General features: G+C 54.1%; 1 protein-coding gene across 1 annotated transcript; it reads right to left on the bottom strand.

Annotated features, from left to right (window-relative positions):
• Nucleotides 1-135: 135 nt before the first annotated feature.
• On the bottom strand, nt 136-6,659 carry LOC142844768 (keratin, type II cuticular Hb1-like). The gene is made up of 9 exons (XM_075963571.1): nt 6,297-6,659; nt 4,615-4,823; nt 3,627-3,687; nt 3,406-3,501; nt 2,737-2,901; nt 2,377-2,502; nt 1,899-2,119; nt 767-798; nt 136-311 (listed from the first exon to the last, which is right to left on the bottom strand). Exons 1-9 carry the CDS (start codon nt 6,657-6,659, stop codon nt 145-147), a joined length of 1,440 nt encoding a protein of 479 aa, XP_075819686.1. The 3' UTR covers nt 136-144.
• Nucleotides 6,660-16,073: the final 9,414 nt, after the last annotated feature.

Below are 16,073 nucleotides of genomic sequence, written 5' to 3' on the forward strand. Positions count from 1 at the left end.
AGCAGGCTCCTTGCTGGCAGGTAGCTGCACAGAGGGCAGCTGCTGGGAATGGGGACTGTATTCTCAGAACACAAGGGCAGCAGAGCTTGAGGCCACTGTGGTCAGTCTTGTGGGGCAGGCCACTTCCTGGCTCCCTCTGGACCTCTAACACCTCCCCTGGTAGCAGGAGCCACTCCCACAGGGCGCACACAGGCCGGTGCTCACTGCCACATTCCCGCTGCAGGGGGCGCTGCAGACACTGCCTGTCACTGGCCGGGAACCAGACACACACAGATCTCCTACTACTACTCCACCACGAGAGCTGCTGACACCTGTAAGAACAAGGGAAGAGTCTCAAAGCCTGGCTGGTGGCCACCCAGTCAATCACCTTCCCTTGGTCAGTTTGGTTGCTCCAGCCTTTGGGGAAGGTCACAAAGAACCCTCAGGTCTAGTTTGTAAACTGTGCAGGGAAGCCTCCTCTTAGGAGCCAGGAGGCCTGAGTTATGGGCCAGCTTCTGCTATGTGATTCCGTTTGTGGACACGGCTCCCCCACTTCTACAAGGCAGACATTATACTAAGTGACTTCTGAAGTCCCTTGGAGTGGTATCCTTCCCCTTTCCCACTGCAGCCGCTCTGGGAGCTGACCTCAGTGTCTTTTTCTGCATGAACAACCTCGTACCCATAATTGGAGCTGTTAGTGATGTTTGCCCAGTGTCTGTATAGCACACCAGGAAATCTTTGCTGATGCCCGAGGCTACAGCTTCCTTTCAGGGTTCATTATACTTACAGACATTCACGGCTCCAACACCTTCGCACAGCCTGAGCAGAGGAAAGGAAAGGGAAGGAGGGAGAGTAGTCAGAACGAGGTATCACCAGGGCTTCCTCAGATGCCACATTATCGCTCATCCTTATCTTTGTCACTTAGACAAAGGCGTCTTTGTGGTGGTTGTGGCCGTGCAGGGCGCACTATACTGAACAGACTTCAGACTGACTTCAAGTCTCGCGTGCCTTCATTCACCTGATTCTGCAATGTGTAGCCCAAACAGGTCTCTGACAGACTTGGCTAGGCCCAGCTTTAGGAAGAAATGGTCCCCCACAGGCTCACACTTTGAAGGGCTGGTCTCTAATGCTGTTTTGGGAAGCTGTGGAGTTTTAAGAGGTGGGGCTGAGCCAGGGATAGTAGGCCACCAGAAGAGAGACTTCAAAGGTTGCACTCTAGTCTCTGGCTCTTGATCCTGTCTAGTCTGCTGCCATGGGAACAACCTCACCACATTCTGTAGGACAATTAATAAAAACTCAGAGACAGATATTGGGCTTCAATATGAAGATCAGAGAAGCAAAGCAGCCAACCACTAGAGAGCCCTTTGAAATCTTCAGACCGAAAGAGAGCAAGTTCCTGCCTCATGCCGCCTTAACATCCTTCCACTGCTGTGGGCGGAGCTGCCTTACCACTCTCCTGGCTACAGTGGACCCAGCTCCCCTGAAACTATGAGTCAAGGGAAGTCCCCACCACTTGTGCTGTTCTGTCCAGCACGGTGGTCAAAGGTGCCCTCCTGAGCACACAGGCCAGGGGCAGAAGTTGGCCAACTGCTCGAACCCAGGGCAAGACCCCATGGACCTATAGGCAAGGTACCCATCTTGGAAAAGCCAAGAGTAAGGACCCAAGAGAGTTCTGACCCAGAGGTAGGGCACTTTGGTTCTTAATCCTAATTAAGGCGCCTATGCTGGCTGGAGTTCTGGCTCTGTGGTGCCAGGGGTTTGTGTAATGAAGCCACCCAAGGCCAGTTCAAGAGCACTGGGCTCCAGGCAGAAATGGCTCTAGCTTCTGCTGGTTCTTGGGTTGGAAACTGAGATGTGCGGTTGGGAGGCAGTCTAAGCAGGGAAAGTTCCTAAGGCAGTGGAGTGGGCCAGGGACTCACCTCTGCTCCTCGCCCTCCAGCAGGCGCCTGTAGGTGGCGATCTCGATGTCCAGGCCCAGCTTGGAGTTCATCACCTCCTGGTACTCCTTGAGCAGGCAGGCCATGTCCTGCTTGGCCTTCTGTAGGGCAGCCTCCAGCTCAGCCAGCTTGCAGCGGGCATCAGTGAGGGCGGCCTCTCCCTGCTGCTCAGACTGGGTCACTGCGGCCTCCAGCTTGGTGTTCTGGGGACACAGAAGAGAATGGGATGGCCTATGGTCCCTGGGTCTCTTTCAGTTATCAACATGTTATCCAGTATTTCCCACCAGTTGGGGACATTCTAACATCAAGGCCTTTTGCCTTGGGTCAAACTGAGTGACCATGGGCACACATAAATAGGAGGTACACTAAATGCTAAGATCCAGGCCGGGCACATGCTGGCACTAGGGCACCGAGTAGGGGCCCAGCCTCCCTGGTCTCAGCACAGCTGACCCCCACATACCTGGCACTTGGCGTTCTCAATCTCGGCCGTCAGCCTCTGGATGATGCGGTTCAGCTCGTTGATCTCCTCTCTGGTGCGGCGCAGGGTCTCCCCGTGCCGGATCACTGTGGCCTTCATCTCCTCACACTGGGGATGGGGGAAGCAGAGATAGATGCCATGGGACCCAGGACCCAGTGAGCACAGCCACTGAGTGCATAAGACACACAGCAGCACGGTGCTCAACCAGGGCTGCGCCCCCTCCCCCCCCCGAGAGCTGTCCACAATCTTCTTGTGATTCTCTGGGATGCAAGAAGCCTTTTCTGATAGAGCCCGGAGTCCTTCCCACTGTCGCATCTAAGGACAGGTGTTGTGACCACTCACCTTGGTGCGGTACCAGGACTCGGCCTCTGCCCGGCTGCGGGTGGCAATGTCATCATACTGAGCCTTGATCTCAGCCACGATGCAGTCCATGTTCAAGTCCCGGCTGTTGTCCATCTTGACGATGACAGAGGTGTCTGAGATGTGGGCATGGAGGATTCGGGTCTCCTGTGGGAGGAGAGGGAGGAAGATAGTCAGGTTGTCTGGGCTTTTCTTCACCCACCATTCCCCCAACCTCCACGACTCTCTTGGAGCCTGTCAGCCATATTTGTAGCAGAACCCCTAGAAAGAGCCTGCTTTCTGTTTCTAACTTTCCCTCAGAGGCAGCCATGAGCATTTCCCAAATTCTCGCTTGTGGAGTTGCTTAGACCTAGCGAATCCAGGCTGTCTCTGGATAGTTCCTTAGGGACAGACTGTGCCCTGGGGTCTGATGTTCTCTTAGACTCGCCTTAGGGCCAGCAGGGCTGGGCTGTACCTGTTGGTTCAGGAAGGACTAGGTGGTCTCTGGGTGAACAGTTCATCTAGTCTGCTTGGCTTTTCAGTCCCCTGCCCAAGCTCTCCAGTCTCTAACCTGGCCTCATGTGTCAGATTAAGTTCCTTATGGGGGGAGCTTGGTGGGTTTGGGGATTCCTTCTGAGTCTCATGCGTGCTTGCCAAGGCTATCGCCCTTACCTCTTCATACAGTCGCCGCAGGAAGTCGATCTCCTGGGTCAGTGCCTCTGCATTGGCTTCCAAGTCTGACTTGCGCAGGTAGGCACAGTCCACATCCTGTGGGATTTGCAGAGAGCCAGAATTCTAATTCCTCCTTGGGTTTGGGGCATCTGGCTGATGAGTGGCAGACTAGAGGGGACAGGGTGGGCGGAACTGGGTAGGGACTAGCTTCAATCACTCACCTTCTTCAGAGCCACAAATTCATTCTCTGCTGTGGCCCGGAGTGCAACTTCCTCTTCGTACCTGAGGCAGGGGGGAAAGGAGGCCTTGTTCAGGTGGGGGTGGTCATGAAGCTGTCTCAGAAAGCAGCCTGAACTCCAGGCCTCCTAAGAGGACCTGGGAGAGGCCGGGCTCTAGGCACAGGCCCATAGGAACATTGGGTCTTTGCAGTAAAGACAGGATCGTGGTATTTGGAAGCTGTGCATTTGTGTGTGTGTGTGTGTGTGTGTGTGTGTGTGTGTGTGTGTGTGTGTGTGTGCATGTGTGAGGTTGGGCAGAGGGAGATGACATTTTTCCTTATCCTTTGCTCTAAGCCTTTGATTGACGCCCTGTCTATTATCTTCCTTGAATGAGCCCAGGGACCACTCTGTGGGAAGGCCTGCTCAGAGTCAAGGGTAGAGGCCGGAGGCCATAGCAAAGCATGACACCGAAGAAGGCTGGTCCCTTTGAGAAACAGAAGCTTTCTACGACTCAGTGCCCATCCTTCATGGCTGTGTCATATGTAACTGAAAGTCTCCATATGTGACCATGCCATGCCTACATCCCAGCAGACGGTAACCCCCCACAGGCAGAGACCATGCACACTGCTGGCTGGATTAGTAGCATCCTGTTGGGTCTACCTGGGTGCGGAAGGTTTTGGAGAAGAGAGTGGGTGAGGAAACCCTAAAAGCAGCATCCAGAGGCTTAAGGGCTAGTTCTGTAGACCAGATGTAGGTCTCCCCAGAGAGTTTGTTGGGTGGAGAAGGCAGCCTTGTACCCCTTCGGGGAGGCTGATGACAATCTATCTTGCAAAGGAGAGGGGCTCTGCCTGGAGGAAAGCAGGGAAAGAAGCTCCTTAATGGACAAGGTGGAGGCGGGCTGCCTGACCTAGGCAGGCAAAGAAGTCAGCCACAGGCCAGATGTTCCTATGTACCCAGGGAGCTCCTGCCAAGACTGCCCAGTGACTCTCACCTCTTCTTGTAGCCCTCCATGGCCTCCTGGGCGTGGTTGAGCTCAGCAGCCAGTCTCCCGCTGTCAGCCTCCACACACTCAGCCTCCCTCCTCAGGGTCTCGATGTAGCCCTCGAACAGCGGCTCCACGTTGCTCTCACAGCACTTGCGGTTCTGGTAGAACTGCCACTTGGTCTCCAGCAGCTTGTTCTGCTGCTCCAGGAAGCGCACCTGCCATTCAGAATTAAAGTCTGAGAATGGACCCTTGCAGGAGCAGAAGGTAAGGGTGCTCGTGCATGTACACGCATGTGTGCGTATGTTTGCGTGCATCCATGTGTGCATGTGTGTGTGTGCATGTGTGCATGCATGTATGTGTGTGTGTTTGTGTGAATGCAGCAACAACACGTGGAAGCCCATATCCTCCTTTGTTGGTGTGTCATCTTTGCATAACCACACTGGGGCTGAGTCAGTTTACCACCTGGGGCTCCTTCTTGAGCACTAACTTGAGGCAGTTCACCTGGGGTCATGAAATGTGCTTAAACCATACCCCCAGTCTCAGCTGCCTCTTCTTAGTATGTGACCTTGGATAAGGCACTTAACCTTCTGCAGAGGGGGTGGTTATAGTTCCTGTCTCAAAGCGCAGAGAGGTATGCTACCCTGAGAAGGCAACACAGCAAGGCAGCTATGACAGCCAACTTGCAAATGTACAGCGGGCCTGTTTAGATAGTAAACTCTGGAAAGCGAAGTGTGTGGCAGTTATGGAACCCTGCAGCAACAGCACAATTAGAATAATAGGCATGTGGGGTGTTAGTGTAGAAATGCCCGTGTTGCACTCTTACCCTCAAGAGTGGGGTTGAAGGCCAGGGAACGTGCTGGCTGTAGAGAGAGACCCTTGACCTGTAGGAGCAGAGCCCACCTGATAATAACAGATTATTGGGTCTCATGCTGCATGTTCCCTGTGTCTCCCCACCCCAGCTTGGTCCACTCTCGGATGTAGACGACTTCGTCTGATAACCTTGCTGTATCCCTGGCGAGTTCTTTCCTGTGCTGGTTTTAGCATCTCGTGTGTGCCAGTTCTGGACAGCTCTCCCCATCCCAGAGCTGCTCTCTCCTGGAGCCCAAACCTTCCTCCCTGTGCTCAAACCTCAGCTGCATGTGGCTGCCTGGATTCTGTGCAGAAGGCTGCAGGCTCGAGTTTGCTCTGGCTCTGCAGTGGATGTCTGTGAAGCTCAGACCATACAGAGACTGCCTTCCTCTATGGCCCCGAGAATGGGGGCTGGGACCGTGGCTCAGGTCGCATGCTGGGCTCCAGTGCAGTAGCTTGCACAAGGTACACTGGCTCAGCTGCTACATGGGATTAAAGCAGCCCCGTGAGATGAGCTTTCAGTCTCCACAGTTACTCTCTCTGCCCTTGATCGGGGAGGACATCACCTTCCTGCATGAACACGACTTGGTCTCACATGCTGGAAAGTCCCAGAGGGCAGCTCTGGGCAAGCTTGTGCCTGGGCTCTATAGGCCCCCAATTCTGTTTTCAGCTTGTTTCCCCGTGTCAGACTGGAAGGTACTGTTTCCAGTCTCTGTCTGTCTGTGTCCCTTTGGCCTTGGGGGTTCAATGGGTTTGTATTCACTCTGACTCCCCCTCAGCCCCCAGCCTTGGCTGTGCATATGGTGGGCCCCAGGAAGGGGCTGGTCCAGGACACCCACCTTGTCGATGAAGGCCGCGAACCTGCTGTTGAGGCACTTGATCTGTTCCTTCTCCTCATGCTTTACGCACTGAGCATTGGGGTCGATCTCCAGGTTGAGGGGCGTGAGCAGGCTCTCATTGACAGAGACGCTGGTGATGCAGGGGGGTGTGGGTCCGCAGACGCCTCCAGAGCGGTATCCAAAGCTGCGTCCACAGGAGCCGGAGCGGAAGCCTCCACAGACGCTGTGGCTGCCAAAGCCCCCTGAGAGTCCACGGTAGCAGGAGATACCCCTGTAGGGAGCTGCGGAGATGCAGCAGCGGCCAGGCCGGGGGCCACAGGCTGAGGCGCAGCTGAAGTTTCCAGTTCGAAAGCCACAGGTCATGGTGGAGGATGGACAGGTGCGAAGAGGAGAGAAGTTGACAGTGGATGGAGCTGAGGCCGTGTGTTCCCTGGGTCCCTGATGGCCCTTTTATATGCCCGCAGTAGCTGGCATTAAACGAGGCAAAGAAGAGACAATAGCTATGTTTTATTGGCTTGGCAGCGCCTGGCCTCTTAAGCTCCAACTCGCTTGCCTCCTAGTGTGGCTGTGTCAATAACCCTTGGCCACAGGCCTGTTTCATCTTCAAAGCCATTTACAAGCTTCCACCGGGCCTCTGCCCCTCCTGTGGTCTCTGGGAGAGAAGGCAAGGGGATCCCTCGGAGCATGCTCTCTGAATCCTTTTCCAGAAGGGATCTACCCGGGCTATGGATCCTGGATAGCTGACTGGCTTTGGGCAGAGTGGCTGGTCTGTTTTTCCCTGAGTGACTGTGTCCCTAACATTTCCTCCTCATCTGTCCCCATCCAAAGGGCAGGTAGATAAGGTCCTGTCTTCACTGTTATGTCAACCACTTCCAGTCGTTTCTTTCCCGGAGCCTGGCCAGGGTGGGGTGGGGGTGGGGACTCAGGAGACTGGAGTGGGAACCGAGCTTGTCCTCTGCACTTTGGGTATTCCCAGCGCAGGGAGAACAGCTGGCATGTGGGACGAGGCAAGGCAGAATGCTCCGTGTAGACGCGAGAGCAGTGCTTCTCAACCTTCCCAACACTGTGAACCTTTAACACAGTTCCTCACTTTGCGCTGACCCCAATCATACTGCTATTTTGTTGCTGCTTCAGAACTGTGATTTTGCTACTGTTATGGATTGTAATGTAAATACCTGATGTGCAGGATGTCTGTTATGCAACCCAGGGGTCACATGTCACAGATTGAGAACTGTGGCTTGAATTGCGGATGGCATTGCAGGTCAGATCTGGAGCAAGGTTTGAGAACAGGCTCCCCAGAGTTTCAGGTGTCTTGGTAGGGAGTTGAAGGTGGGTTTGAGAAGAACCGGGAGGGGGATGAATTGAGAGGACCCCAGACACTATAGTTTAGCTCTGGTCTGGAGACTTCTCATTCCTCTATTCTCCAGGAAATGACAACTCAGTCACCTTGGCTATAGCCACAGTGCTGCTCTCTGGGGATTCAGCTTTGGAGGTGGGTAGTGTGGAAAGAGTTTGGGGAAACCAGCTTTTGGCCAATGGGTAATGGAGAGGCTGCAACTGGGAAGAATGATCTTCAGTGTCTGGACTCAGGAACTCGGGTCTGACAAAGAACAAGCAGCAAGCTCAGTGACAGTCTTGGTGTCCCTGCATCCACTGGGAAACAGGAAAAGTACTGTGTGGGGTAAATGGGGTCTGAAATGGGGTCTATTCCTCCTCTAGGGAGGACTCACTGAGTGGCCTAAGGCTGAGACTCGGGGACTGTCCTGAAAGCCATTTGTCCTTATCTTTAAGTTTAAGTCACGTGATGGCTGATCTAGGAGAGTTCCCTAACCTGGTGTCTAAGCTCATAAATCCTCCTAGGCACACGTCTCTTGATGGCCTTTGAGAATGATTCCTTTGATGGGACCATTTGTGAGTAAGCTACAGGCTGAGCTAAAAATAACCTTCCACGCATCCCACCAGCACCTCACCTTTTGCCCTTCCCTCCTTCTTGGGGTGTGGGAGTGTGGACCAAGCACATTCTGCAGTGAGCTTTTGGAATGAAGAGGAACCTGTCTGTTATGGGGAACTTGTCAGGAAGCTGGGCCACACTTGTCAGGGGTGTGGAGGAGAGGGCTCTTTTGGACCCTATACTCAGGCCTCCACACTTTCAGGTGTTGGGGGGTGTTGGAAAAGGGCATCTGGTCTGAGAGACCACCATGGTGTTGGCCTTGAGGCTCAGGCCTAGTGGGATCTTTGCAGCTGCTGGATGGAGAGCGGGGCTGACTCCTGTCATGCTAAGCCTTAGCAGGTTTACAACTGCCAGACACCCAAGAAAACCCAGCTCCTTTCTCCCCTGTGCAGAGGGAAGCATCAGGAATGTCTTGCTTCAGCGGTCAAGTGGGACCAGGTCCTTGAAGTGCTGAGGGGTGGTGAGTCTTTCTGGAAGCCCATCTTCCTCGTTGCCCCATTGTTGTCTGGCTAGCTCATCTGTCACAGCCCTGGAGCTGGAATCAATTGGGTCCTTTCTCTGAGGGACTTTGTATAGACAAGCACATCTCCTCAGTTCAAGGAGCCATGACGATGTTCACTCCTGTCCAGCTCTTGTTGCACAGACTCCCAACATTCAAGGCTTCCTTGGCAACCGGGGTCTCCTACTTGTGCTGCGTGAGGCCCAGGCTGCTCTGGCTGCCCTTGTGTGTAAAATTAAAATGGCAGTGGCATAGCACATGCTTTGCTGGTGTAGGATTAAATGGTACCAGCTCAAGCCATGGGAAGGGTCACCCCACCCCAAGTTCATGCTTACAGGGTGACTGGGCAACCAGCAAGACCTTGCAAAGGGACAGTGTCATGGCTGGTGAGATGCCAAGTGCCACACCCTGGTCAGCAGAAAATAGCCACGGATTTATGAGGCGACCATTGCCACCTCAAAAAGCCTAAATTAGAGTTCACACGTATACATGCCGAAGAACAAAGACACGGGGACCTGGGAGCCCCCTAATATAGACACAGACAGGGAAATAGGCAAAGGGCCCTAGGCAGCTCTCCCTAACCAAGACTGGCTCTGCCCATCTGGGATCCAGCTATGACTGGTTCTGGCTTTGACCAAGGCCTTATAAAGGCTCTGGCTGAGACTATAGTTCAGTCATAAGGTCTGTGTTCTGTGCCCGCTCTGGGCTGCTCCTTGATGCTTCAGCTGCCTGAGGACTGGCCTGTCTCAGCTGCCTGGGTCACCTGCAGGCCCTGCTCAGCCAACCTGCTGAGTCCTGCCTGTTGTTCTGGGCTATTGCTCCCACCTGGCTGTCCTCCTAACTGTGTTTTGCGGGTTGTACTCATCTGAACGCCTGGCTTCTTATTCACTCTCCCTCCCTTGGCTACTTCTTTTTTTTAATATTTATTTATTATGGATACAATATTCTGTTTGCATATATGCCTGCTAGAAGAGGACACTAGACCTCATTACAGATGGTTGTGAGCCACCATGTGGTTGCTGGGAATCGAACTCGGGTCCTTTGGAAGAGCACGCAATGCTCTTAACCGCTGAGCCATCTCTCCAGCCCCACTTGGCTACTTCTTATCTTTGTGTCTTAGTAGCCATGGGACTTTGCTTTTGTTTCTGTCCTCTCTTAATTGAATTTTAAGGAACACCCCTGTGTTCCAAATGATCTCAAATGCATGCAAACGTTAGTAGGTAGGTATATCTCCACATGTGTCCTTCAGTTTTCTTAACACAAATCATTCATTGTGAACCTGTGGGACCAAGGGACTTGCTAGGGCTGGGGCCTACCCACCTGGTGTCCGGCTGCTTGTAGAAGTGATATTTATTTGAGGGAAGCTGTTGCTGGCCAGCCAGAGGGACTGGGAGTCAGGACATGTAGGCACGAGTTCTGAATTGGATTGAATTGGTGTGAAAGGGTAGTTAATCTCTGCAAGGTTTCTTTCTTCAGCTGTAGAATGATGCCGTGGCTGCCTGGGCTCTGTGATGAGCTAGCCTGGGCTCTATGATGAGCTAGCCAGCTGGTATATGTGAAACACATCAACTCACCCCATCTAGGGCTCTGTTCCAGGCCTTTATGGCCTCTCTTCTTTCAACCTTGGCGTTTCTACCTGTGAAGCCACCATGCACAATGGCCATCGGTCCCTGCCACATGCTTGACAGCTGCATGTTGCAAGAGCACCATGCTCCTCACAGGACAAAGGAGAATTTACTACACACCATGTGTCCTCCAGGGGCCAGCTGGTCAGCTGGGTCAATTTGCAGTTATGCCTCAGTTAAATGGCGACTGACAAGCAGGTGGTCGAGACTGGTGTGATGGGTGCACCTGTGGGTCTCAGCAGCAGCTGGAGGCTGGGAAGGATGGAAGAAGAGCATCTCAGAAAAGCATGAAGCGCGGCAGATGAATAGTTATGTGCATGGAGCGCAGAGGATGTCACATCTGAAGGATGAACCTGGGGTCCGTGCCGACAGGAGATGCTCATTATATTACTTACATTTTATTTTATGTATAACAGAATACCTCATAGAAACAGAACCAAGCTATGTTCTGGTCACTGTTCAGGGGACACAGTCCATCATCAGGGAAAGGTGTGATACTAGAACCACTCATACCCATGGCAATAGGACCTTGGGGGCTCTGTTTGCTCATTATCTCAGCAGACCAGGGAGCACAGAAATCCAGTTATGCCCATAAGCTCTGCCCCGAGAGTTCTACACTGGACAACTCGATTCCGTGTCTACAATGATGTTACCAGATGGGACAGAACATTCTAAGCAGCAGCTTGTGGGGGCCATGCCACACTCAAGCCATAACACCCATTTTCAAGGTTGTGCTGGAACATACTGGAATTATTAGCCCTCCCCCCCCCAAATGAAGGAAAGAAAGAGAGAGAGAGAGAGAGAGAGAGAGAGAGAGAGAGAGAGAGAGAGAGAGAGAGAGAAAGAAAAGAAGGGAGCAGTGGTGGGGTTGGGTGGAGTGGGATGGAGGAGATAGCTCAGTGGGTTAAGAAGGGAGCAGAGGGGGTGGGGTGGAGGAGATAGCTCAGTGGGTTAAGAAGGGAGCAGAGGGGGTGCACGCCTTTAATCCCAGCACTCGGGGGCAGAGGCAGGCGGATCTCTGTGAGTTCGAGGCCAGCCTGGACTACAAGAGCTAGTTCCAGGACAGGAACCAAAAGCTACGGAGAAACCCTGTCTCAGGGAAGAAGAAGGAAGCAGAGGTGAGGTGGGGTGGGGTGGGGTGGGTGGGGAGATAGCTCAGTGGGTTAAGAAGGGAGCAGAGGTGGGTGGGGTGGAGGAGATAGCTCAATGGGTTAAGAGTCTTTCCCATGCAAGCATGGTGACCTGAGTTTGGAGTTCCCAGTGTCTGTGTAAAAAGCTGAGTGTAGCTGTGCCTCCTGTCACCCCAGCGCTGGCAGGCGATGGCCATTTTGGGAGCTCTCTGGCCAGCCAGCCTAGGTGAGCCAGCAATCTTCGTTGCATGCTCCTCCCATGGTGCCAAATCCCTATGCTGAGGCAGCATTAAAGCCCAGCAGTTAACTATGCTGCAAGACGCGTCTTCCTCCAAAATAATGAGCTGAAAGCCTTGTTTTCTTTTATTCCTTCCTAGCTTCAGATATTTTGTTGTAGTAACAGTAGTAATGTAGTGTGAATGGATACCCAGAAAACAGCAATTCCACTCTTGAGAGGACCTCAACCTCAAATCTGAGAGCAGTTACTTCTCTTACGAGGACAAGGTCATTCGCTGTGGCATTATTTCTACAGAAGCAAGCTAGAGGCAACCTCAGTTACCACAGATTGGCTAGAGATAAGTACATGCTAACAAACCATGACATGTCAGAAGGTATGAAGGTCGAAGGTGACCAGAAGGAAATGTGACAAAGTTGATGTGTTTACAAGCGGTGTGGTGCTGAGGCATGAAAGTCAGAGCAGAACCTGAGGCAGGAGCTGGGGACCTGAGCAGGAGCTGGGGACCTGAGCAGGAGCTGGGCACTGGAGCAGGAGCTGGGCACTGGAGCAGGATCTGGGGACCAGGGCAGGAGCTGGGGACCAGGGCAGGAGCTGGGGACCAGGGCAGGAGCTGGGGACCTGAGCAGGAGCTGGGGACCTGAGCAGGAGCTGGGCACTGGAGCAGGAGCTGGGGACCAGGGCAGGAGCTGGGCACTGGAGCAGGAGCTGGGAACCAGGGCAGGAGCTGGGCACTGGAGCAGGAGCTGGGCACTGGAGCAGGAGCTGGGCACCAGGGCAGGAGCTGGGGACTAGGGCAGGAGCTGGGGACCTGAGCAGGAGCTGGGGACCTGAGCAGGAGCTGGGCACTAGAGCAGGAGCTGGGCACTGGAGCAGGAGCTGGGGACCAGGGCAGGAGCTGGGCACTGGAGCAGGAGCTGGGCACTGGAGCAGGAGCTGGGCACTGGAGCAGGAGCTGGGCACTGGAGCAGGAGCTGGGCACTGGAGCAGGAGCTGGGCACTGGAGCAGGAGCTGGGGACCAGGGCAGGAGCTGGGGACCAAGGCAGGAGCTGGGGACCTGAGCAGGAGCTGGACACTGGAGCAGGAGCTGGGCACTGGAGCAGGAGCTGGGCACTGGAGCAGGAGCTGGGGACCAGGGCAGGAGCTGGGGACCTGAGCAGGAGCTGGGCACTGGAGCATGAGCTGGGGACCTGAGCAGGAGCTGGGGACCTGAGCAGGAGCTGGGGACCTGAGCAGGAGCTGGGGACCTGAGCAGGAGCTGGGGACATGAGCAGGAGCTGGGCACTGGAGCAGGAGCTGGGCACTGGAGCAGGAGCTGGGCACTGGAGCTGGAGCTGGGCACTGGAGCAGGAGCTGGGCACTGGAGCAGGAGCTGGGCACTGGAGCAGGAGCTGGGCACTGGAGCAGGAGCTGGGCACTGGAGCAGGAGCTGGGCACTGGAGCAGGAGCTGGGCACTGGAGCAGGAGCTGGGCACTGGAGCAGGATGCATGCATGAGTGCTGTACACACTGCAGCACCATTGTCGCTTAGTTCGTAGTGATGAATGCATGCCACCTGTTGCAGAGGAATCCTTTGGGGCTGAGAAGAGAGAGGGGGGAAGGAAGAAAGAAGGCAATATTGATAGCTCTAGGTGGAGGATGAGCAGAGAGGCCCACTTGGCTCTCTGCCATGTACAAAGGAAACTGGGGGCCAGCTGGGGCCCGAACCTTCAAGTGTATCTTCAAGTGTCTCTGGTGAAGGACAGCTTGGAAGGAGACTTTGTGGCAGCTCAGACTGCAGGAGCTGGAGGTGGGAAGCCCGAGCTCTGTGTTGGGCCTGGGTGGTGGCTTCTTGCGGTCCAGACTGGTTCCCTTGAGCTGAGCACATCCAGGGAGGCCTCTGCAGGAGAGAAATCGCACAGGAAAGAGCTGAGAGAAGCCACTTCCCATGGTCCTGGACTTGGGAGTGTTTCTTTTTTATTTTATTTTTTTATTGGTAAATTTATTTTATTTTATTTATTTTTTTTATTGAGAAAAGGAAAAAAGTTTCCTCCTCCCCCCAGCCTCCCATTTCCCTCCTCCTCCTCCCACCCTTCTCCCCCTCCCCCCACTCCTCTCCTCCTCCCTCTCCAGTCCAACAAGCAGTCAGGGTTCCCTGCCCTGTGGAATGTCCAAGGTCCTCCCCCCTCTATCCTGGTCTAGGAAGGTGAACATCCAAACTGGCTAGGCTCCCACAAAGCCCGAACATGAAGTAGGATCAAAACCCCATGCCATTGTCCTTGGCTTCTCATCATCCCTCATTGTTCGCCATGTTCAGAGAGTCCGGTTTTATCCCATGCTTTTTCAGTCATAGTCCAGCTGGCCTTGGTGAGCTCCCAATAGATCAGCCCCACTGTCTCAGTGGGTGGGTGTACCCCTCGTGGTCCTGACTTCAAATGGCTAAAAGACACTTAAGGACATGCTCAACCTCCTTAGCAATCAGGGAAATGCAAATCAAAACAACTTTGAGATATCATCTTACACCTGTCAGAATGGCTAAAGTCAAAAACACCAATGATAGCCTTTGCTGGAGGGGCTGTGGAGGAAGGGGTACACTCATCCATTGCTGGTGGGAATGCAATCTTGTGCAACCACTTTGGAAATCAGTGTTTCGGTTTCTCAGGAAATTCGGGATCAACCTACCCCTGGACCCAGCCATACCACTCTTGGGACTATACCCAAGAGATGCCCGATCATATGACAAAAGCATTTGTTCAACTATGTTCATAGCAGTATTATTTGTAATAGCCAGATCCTGGGAGTGTTTCTTGTCCAGAAAGGGCTTTCCCTGATGGTGACCTAGGGAACTGGCTCCGGGTGAGGGAGCCCTCTAGTGGAAACATGGAAGTAGTCCGACTGCACCTTTTTTAAGCTTCCCAGCCCACATAGCTTCCCAGCCCTCCTCAAGGATGCAAGGAGTGTGGTGGGTATGAGCATGTGGGAGTGCGGGGGTGGTGGTGGGGTGGTGGTGGTGGTGGGTGGTAGTGGTGGTGGGTGGTGGTGGTGGTGAGGGTTGTGGTGGTGGGGGGGGTGGTGGTGGTGGTGAGGGTGGTGGGGGGGTGGAGGTGGTGGTGGTGGTGAAGGAAGGGGTTTCAGTGTGGCTGTGGCTGTAGAAGGGTGTTGGGTCTGTTGAGCAGAGGTTACAGTGTAGCTAGGGAGCTCCTGGCCAGAGGCAGGGAAAGGACCATGGAAAGTGATATTGTCACCTGAAGACTCTGTCCTGTCCTTGATCCTACTCTGTTCCTGCAGGATCTAAGACAAGAGAGTTCTGGTGAGGAGGGCATCCTGGAAGCAGGCCTCGGATGGAGTCCAACCCAGTCCCTGTCGTTTTAGTCCATTGCTTGTTCTCCATGTCTTTGGAGACACACTCGGGCCTGTCCCTGTCCCTTAAGGGCCCGTTACCCTGCACCTCCGATCACCCCCTAACCTGCTTTCCTTAGAGCCCCTCAGAGTGACTCTCAGGGCCTCGGGTGAACCTGAAATCCCTACTGGCTTATGTTTTTGAACACTTGGTGGGAAGCTAGTGGCACTGGGACCTTTGGGAGGTGGGGCTAGCCGTGGGAACAGAGGGCAGGCCTTGATGGTCCGAGTCGCATTCTCCTTACTGTCTATAGCCCGTGACCTCCCGCTGCAGCAGCCGTAGGGCTGGCCACTCAGCCACCAGACCTTTCCACCATGATGCACTATATCCCCGGAACCTCCAGTGCAAACAAACCTCTTCCCTTGACTGTGTCAGGTGTTCCGTTCCAGCGACCAGAAGAACGGGTAACACGGAGTTCTGACATCAAGTGTGCTGACTGAGGCTTGGTGGAGCCGTGTGCTGCAGCCGCTCTTACTTAGCAGCATAACCTCCTCCAGAAGTCGGAGGCGAGTTTCAGCATGAAGTGCCACACACATTGGCCACTCTGTGCTGCCGCACTCCTGCTCAGAGCCCCCAGGACTTGTTGGGGTGACTTCTTTCACTCCTCCCAGCCTCTGCCACAGGACTTTCAGCCTACATTGAATCAGAGGTGGCAGGGTGGAGCAGGACTCTGCTGTGGAGGAGGTAGCGGTGGGGGCAGCAGCTTCAGTGGCTGCTTCTGAACTTGATAATGACCCCATCGCTACTACCATTCTGGAGCTCATTCTCATTGGCGCCGCCCTCAGTGTTTGACCACGTGCCAGTGTCCATACTGGTGAGTGCCGGCAAGATCAACTTTCAGTCTCAGTCGTCTGAGATCACCTGGCCTGGAGGGTATGGTGGTAGCCAGATGCATGGCGCTTAAAGTGCCCTGTGCTCTGTGTTGGCTGCAAACCCAGGGTCACATGAAGTAGCCACT

Source organism: Microtus pennsylvanicus, chromosome 2 (assembly GCF_037038515.1).
Source record: "Microtus pennsylvanicus isolate mMicPen1 chromosome 2, mMicPen1.hap1, whole genome shotgun sequence".
Lineage (NCBI taxonomy): Eukaryota > Metazoa > Chordata > Mammalia > Rodentia > Cricetidae > Microtus > Microtus pennsylvanicus.

What these genes read in the sequence shown, in the direction of transcription:
- LOC142844768 (XM_075963571.1), bottom strand. Translation starts at nt 6,659, where the DNA reads ATGACCTGTGGCTTTCGAACTGGAAACTTCAGCTGCGCCTCAGCCTGT. An exon ending in TCGCGGCCTTCATCGACAAG is followed by an intron (nt 4,824 to 6,296) that starts GTGGGTGTCCTG and finishes TCTGAATGGCAG; the next exon opens with GTGCGCTTCCTGGAGCAGCA. An exon ending in TTGAGAACGCCAAGTGCCAG is followed by an intron (nt 2,120 to 2,376) that starts GTATGTGGGGGT and finishes CTGTGTCCCCAG; the next exon opens with AACACCAAGCTGGAGGCCGC.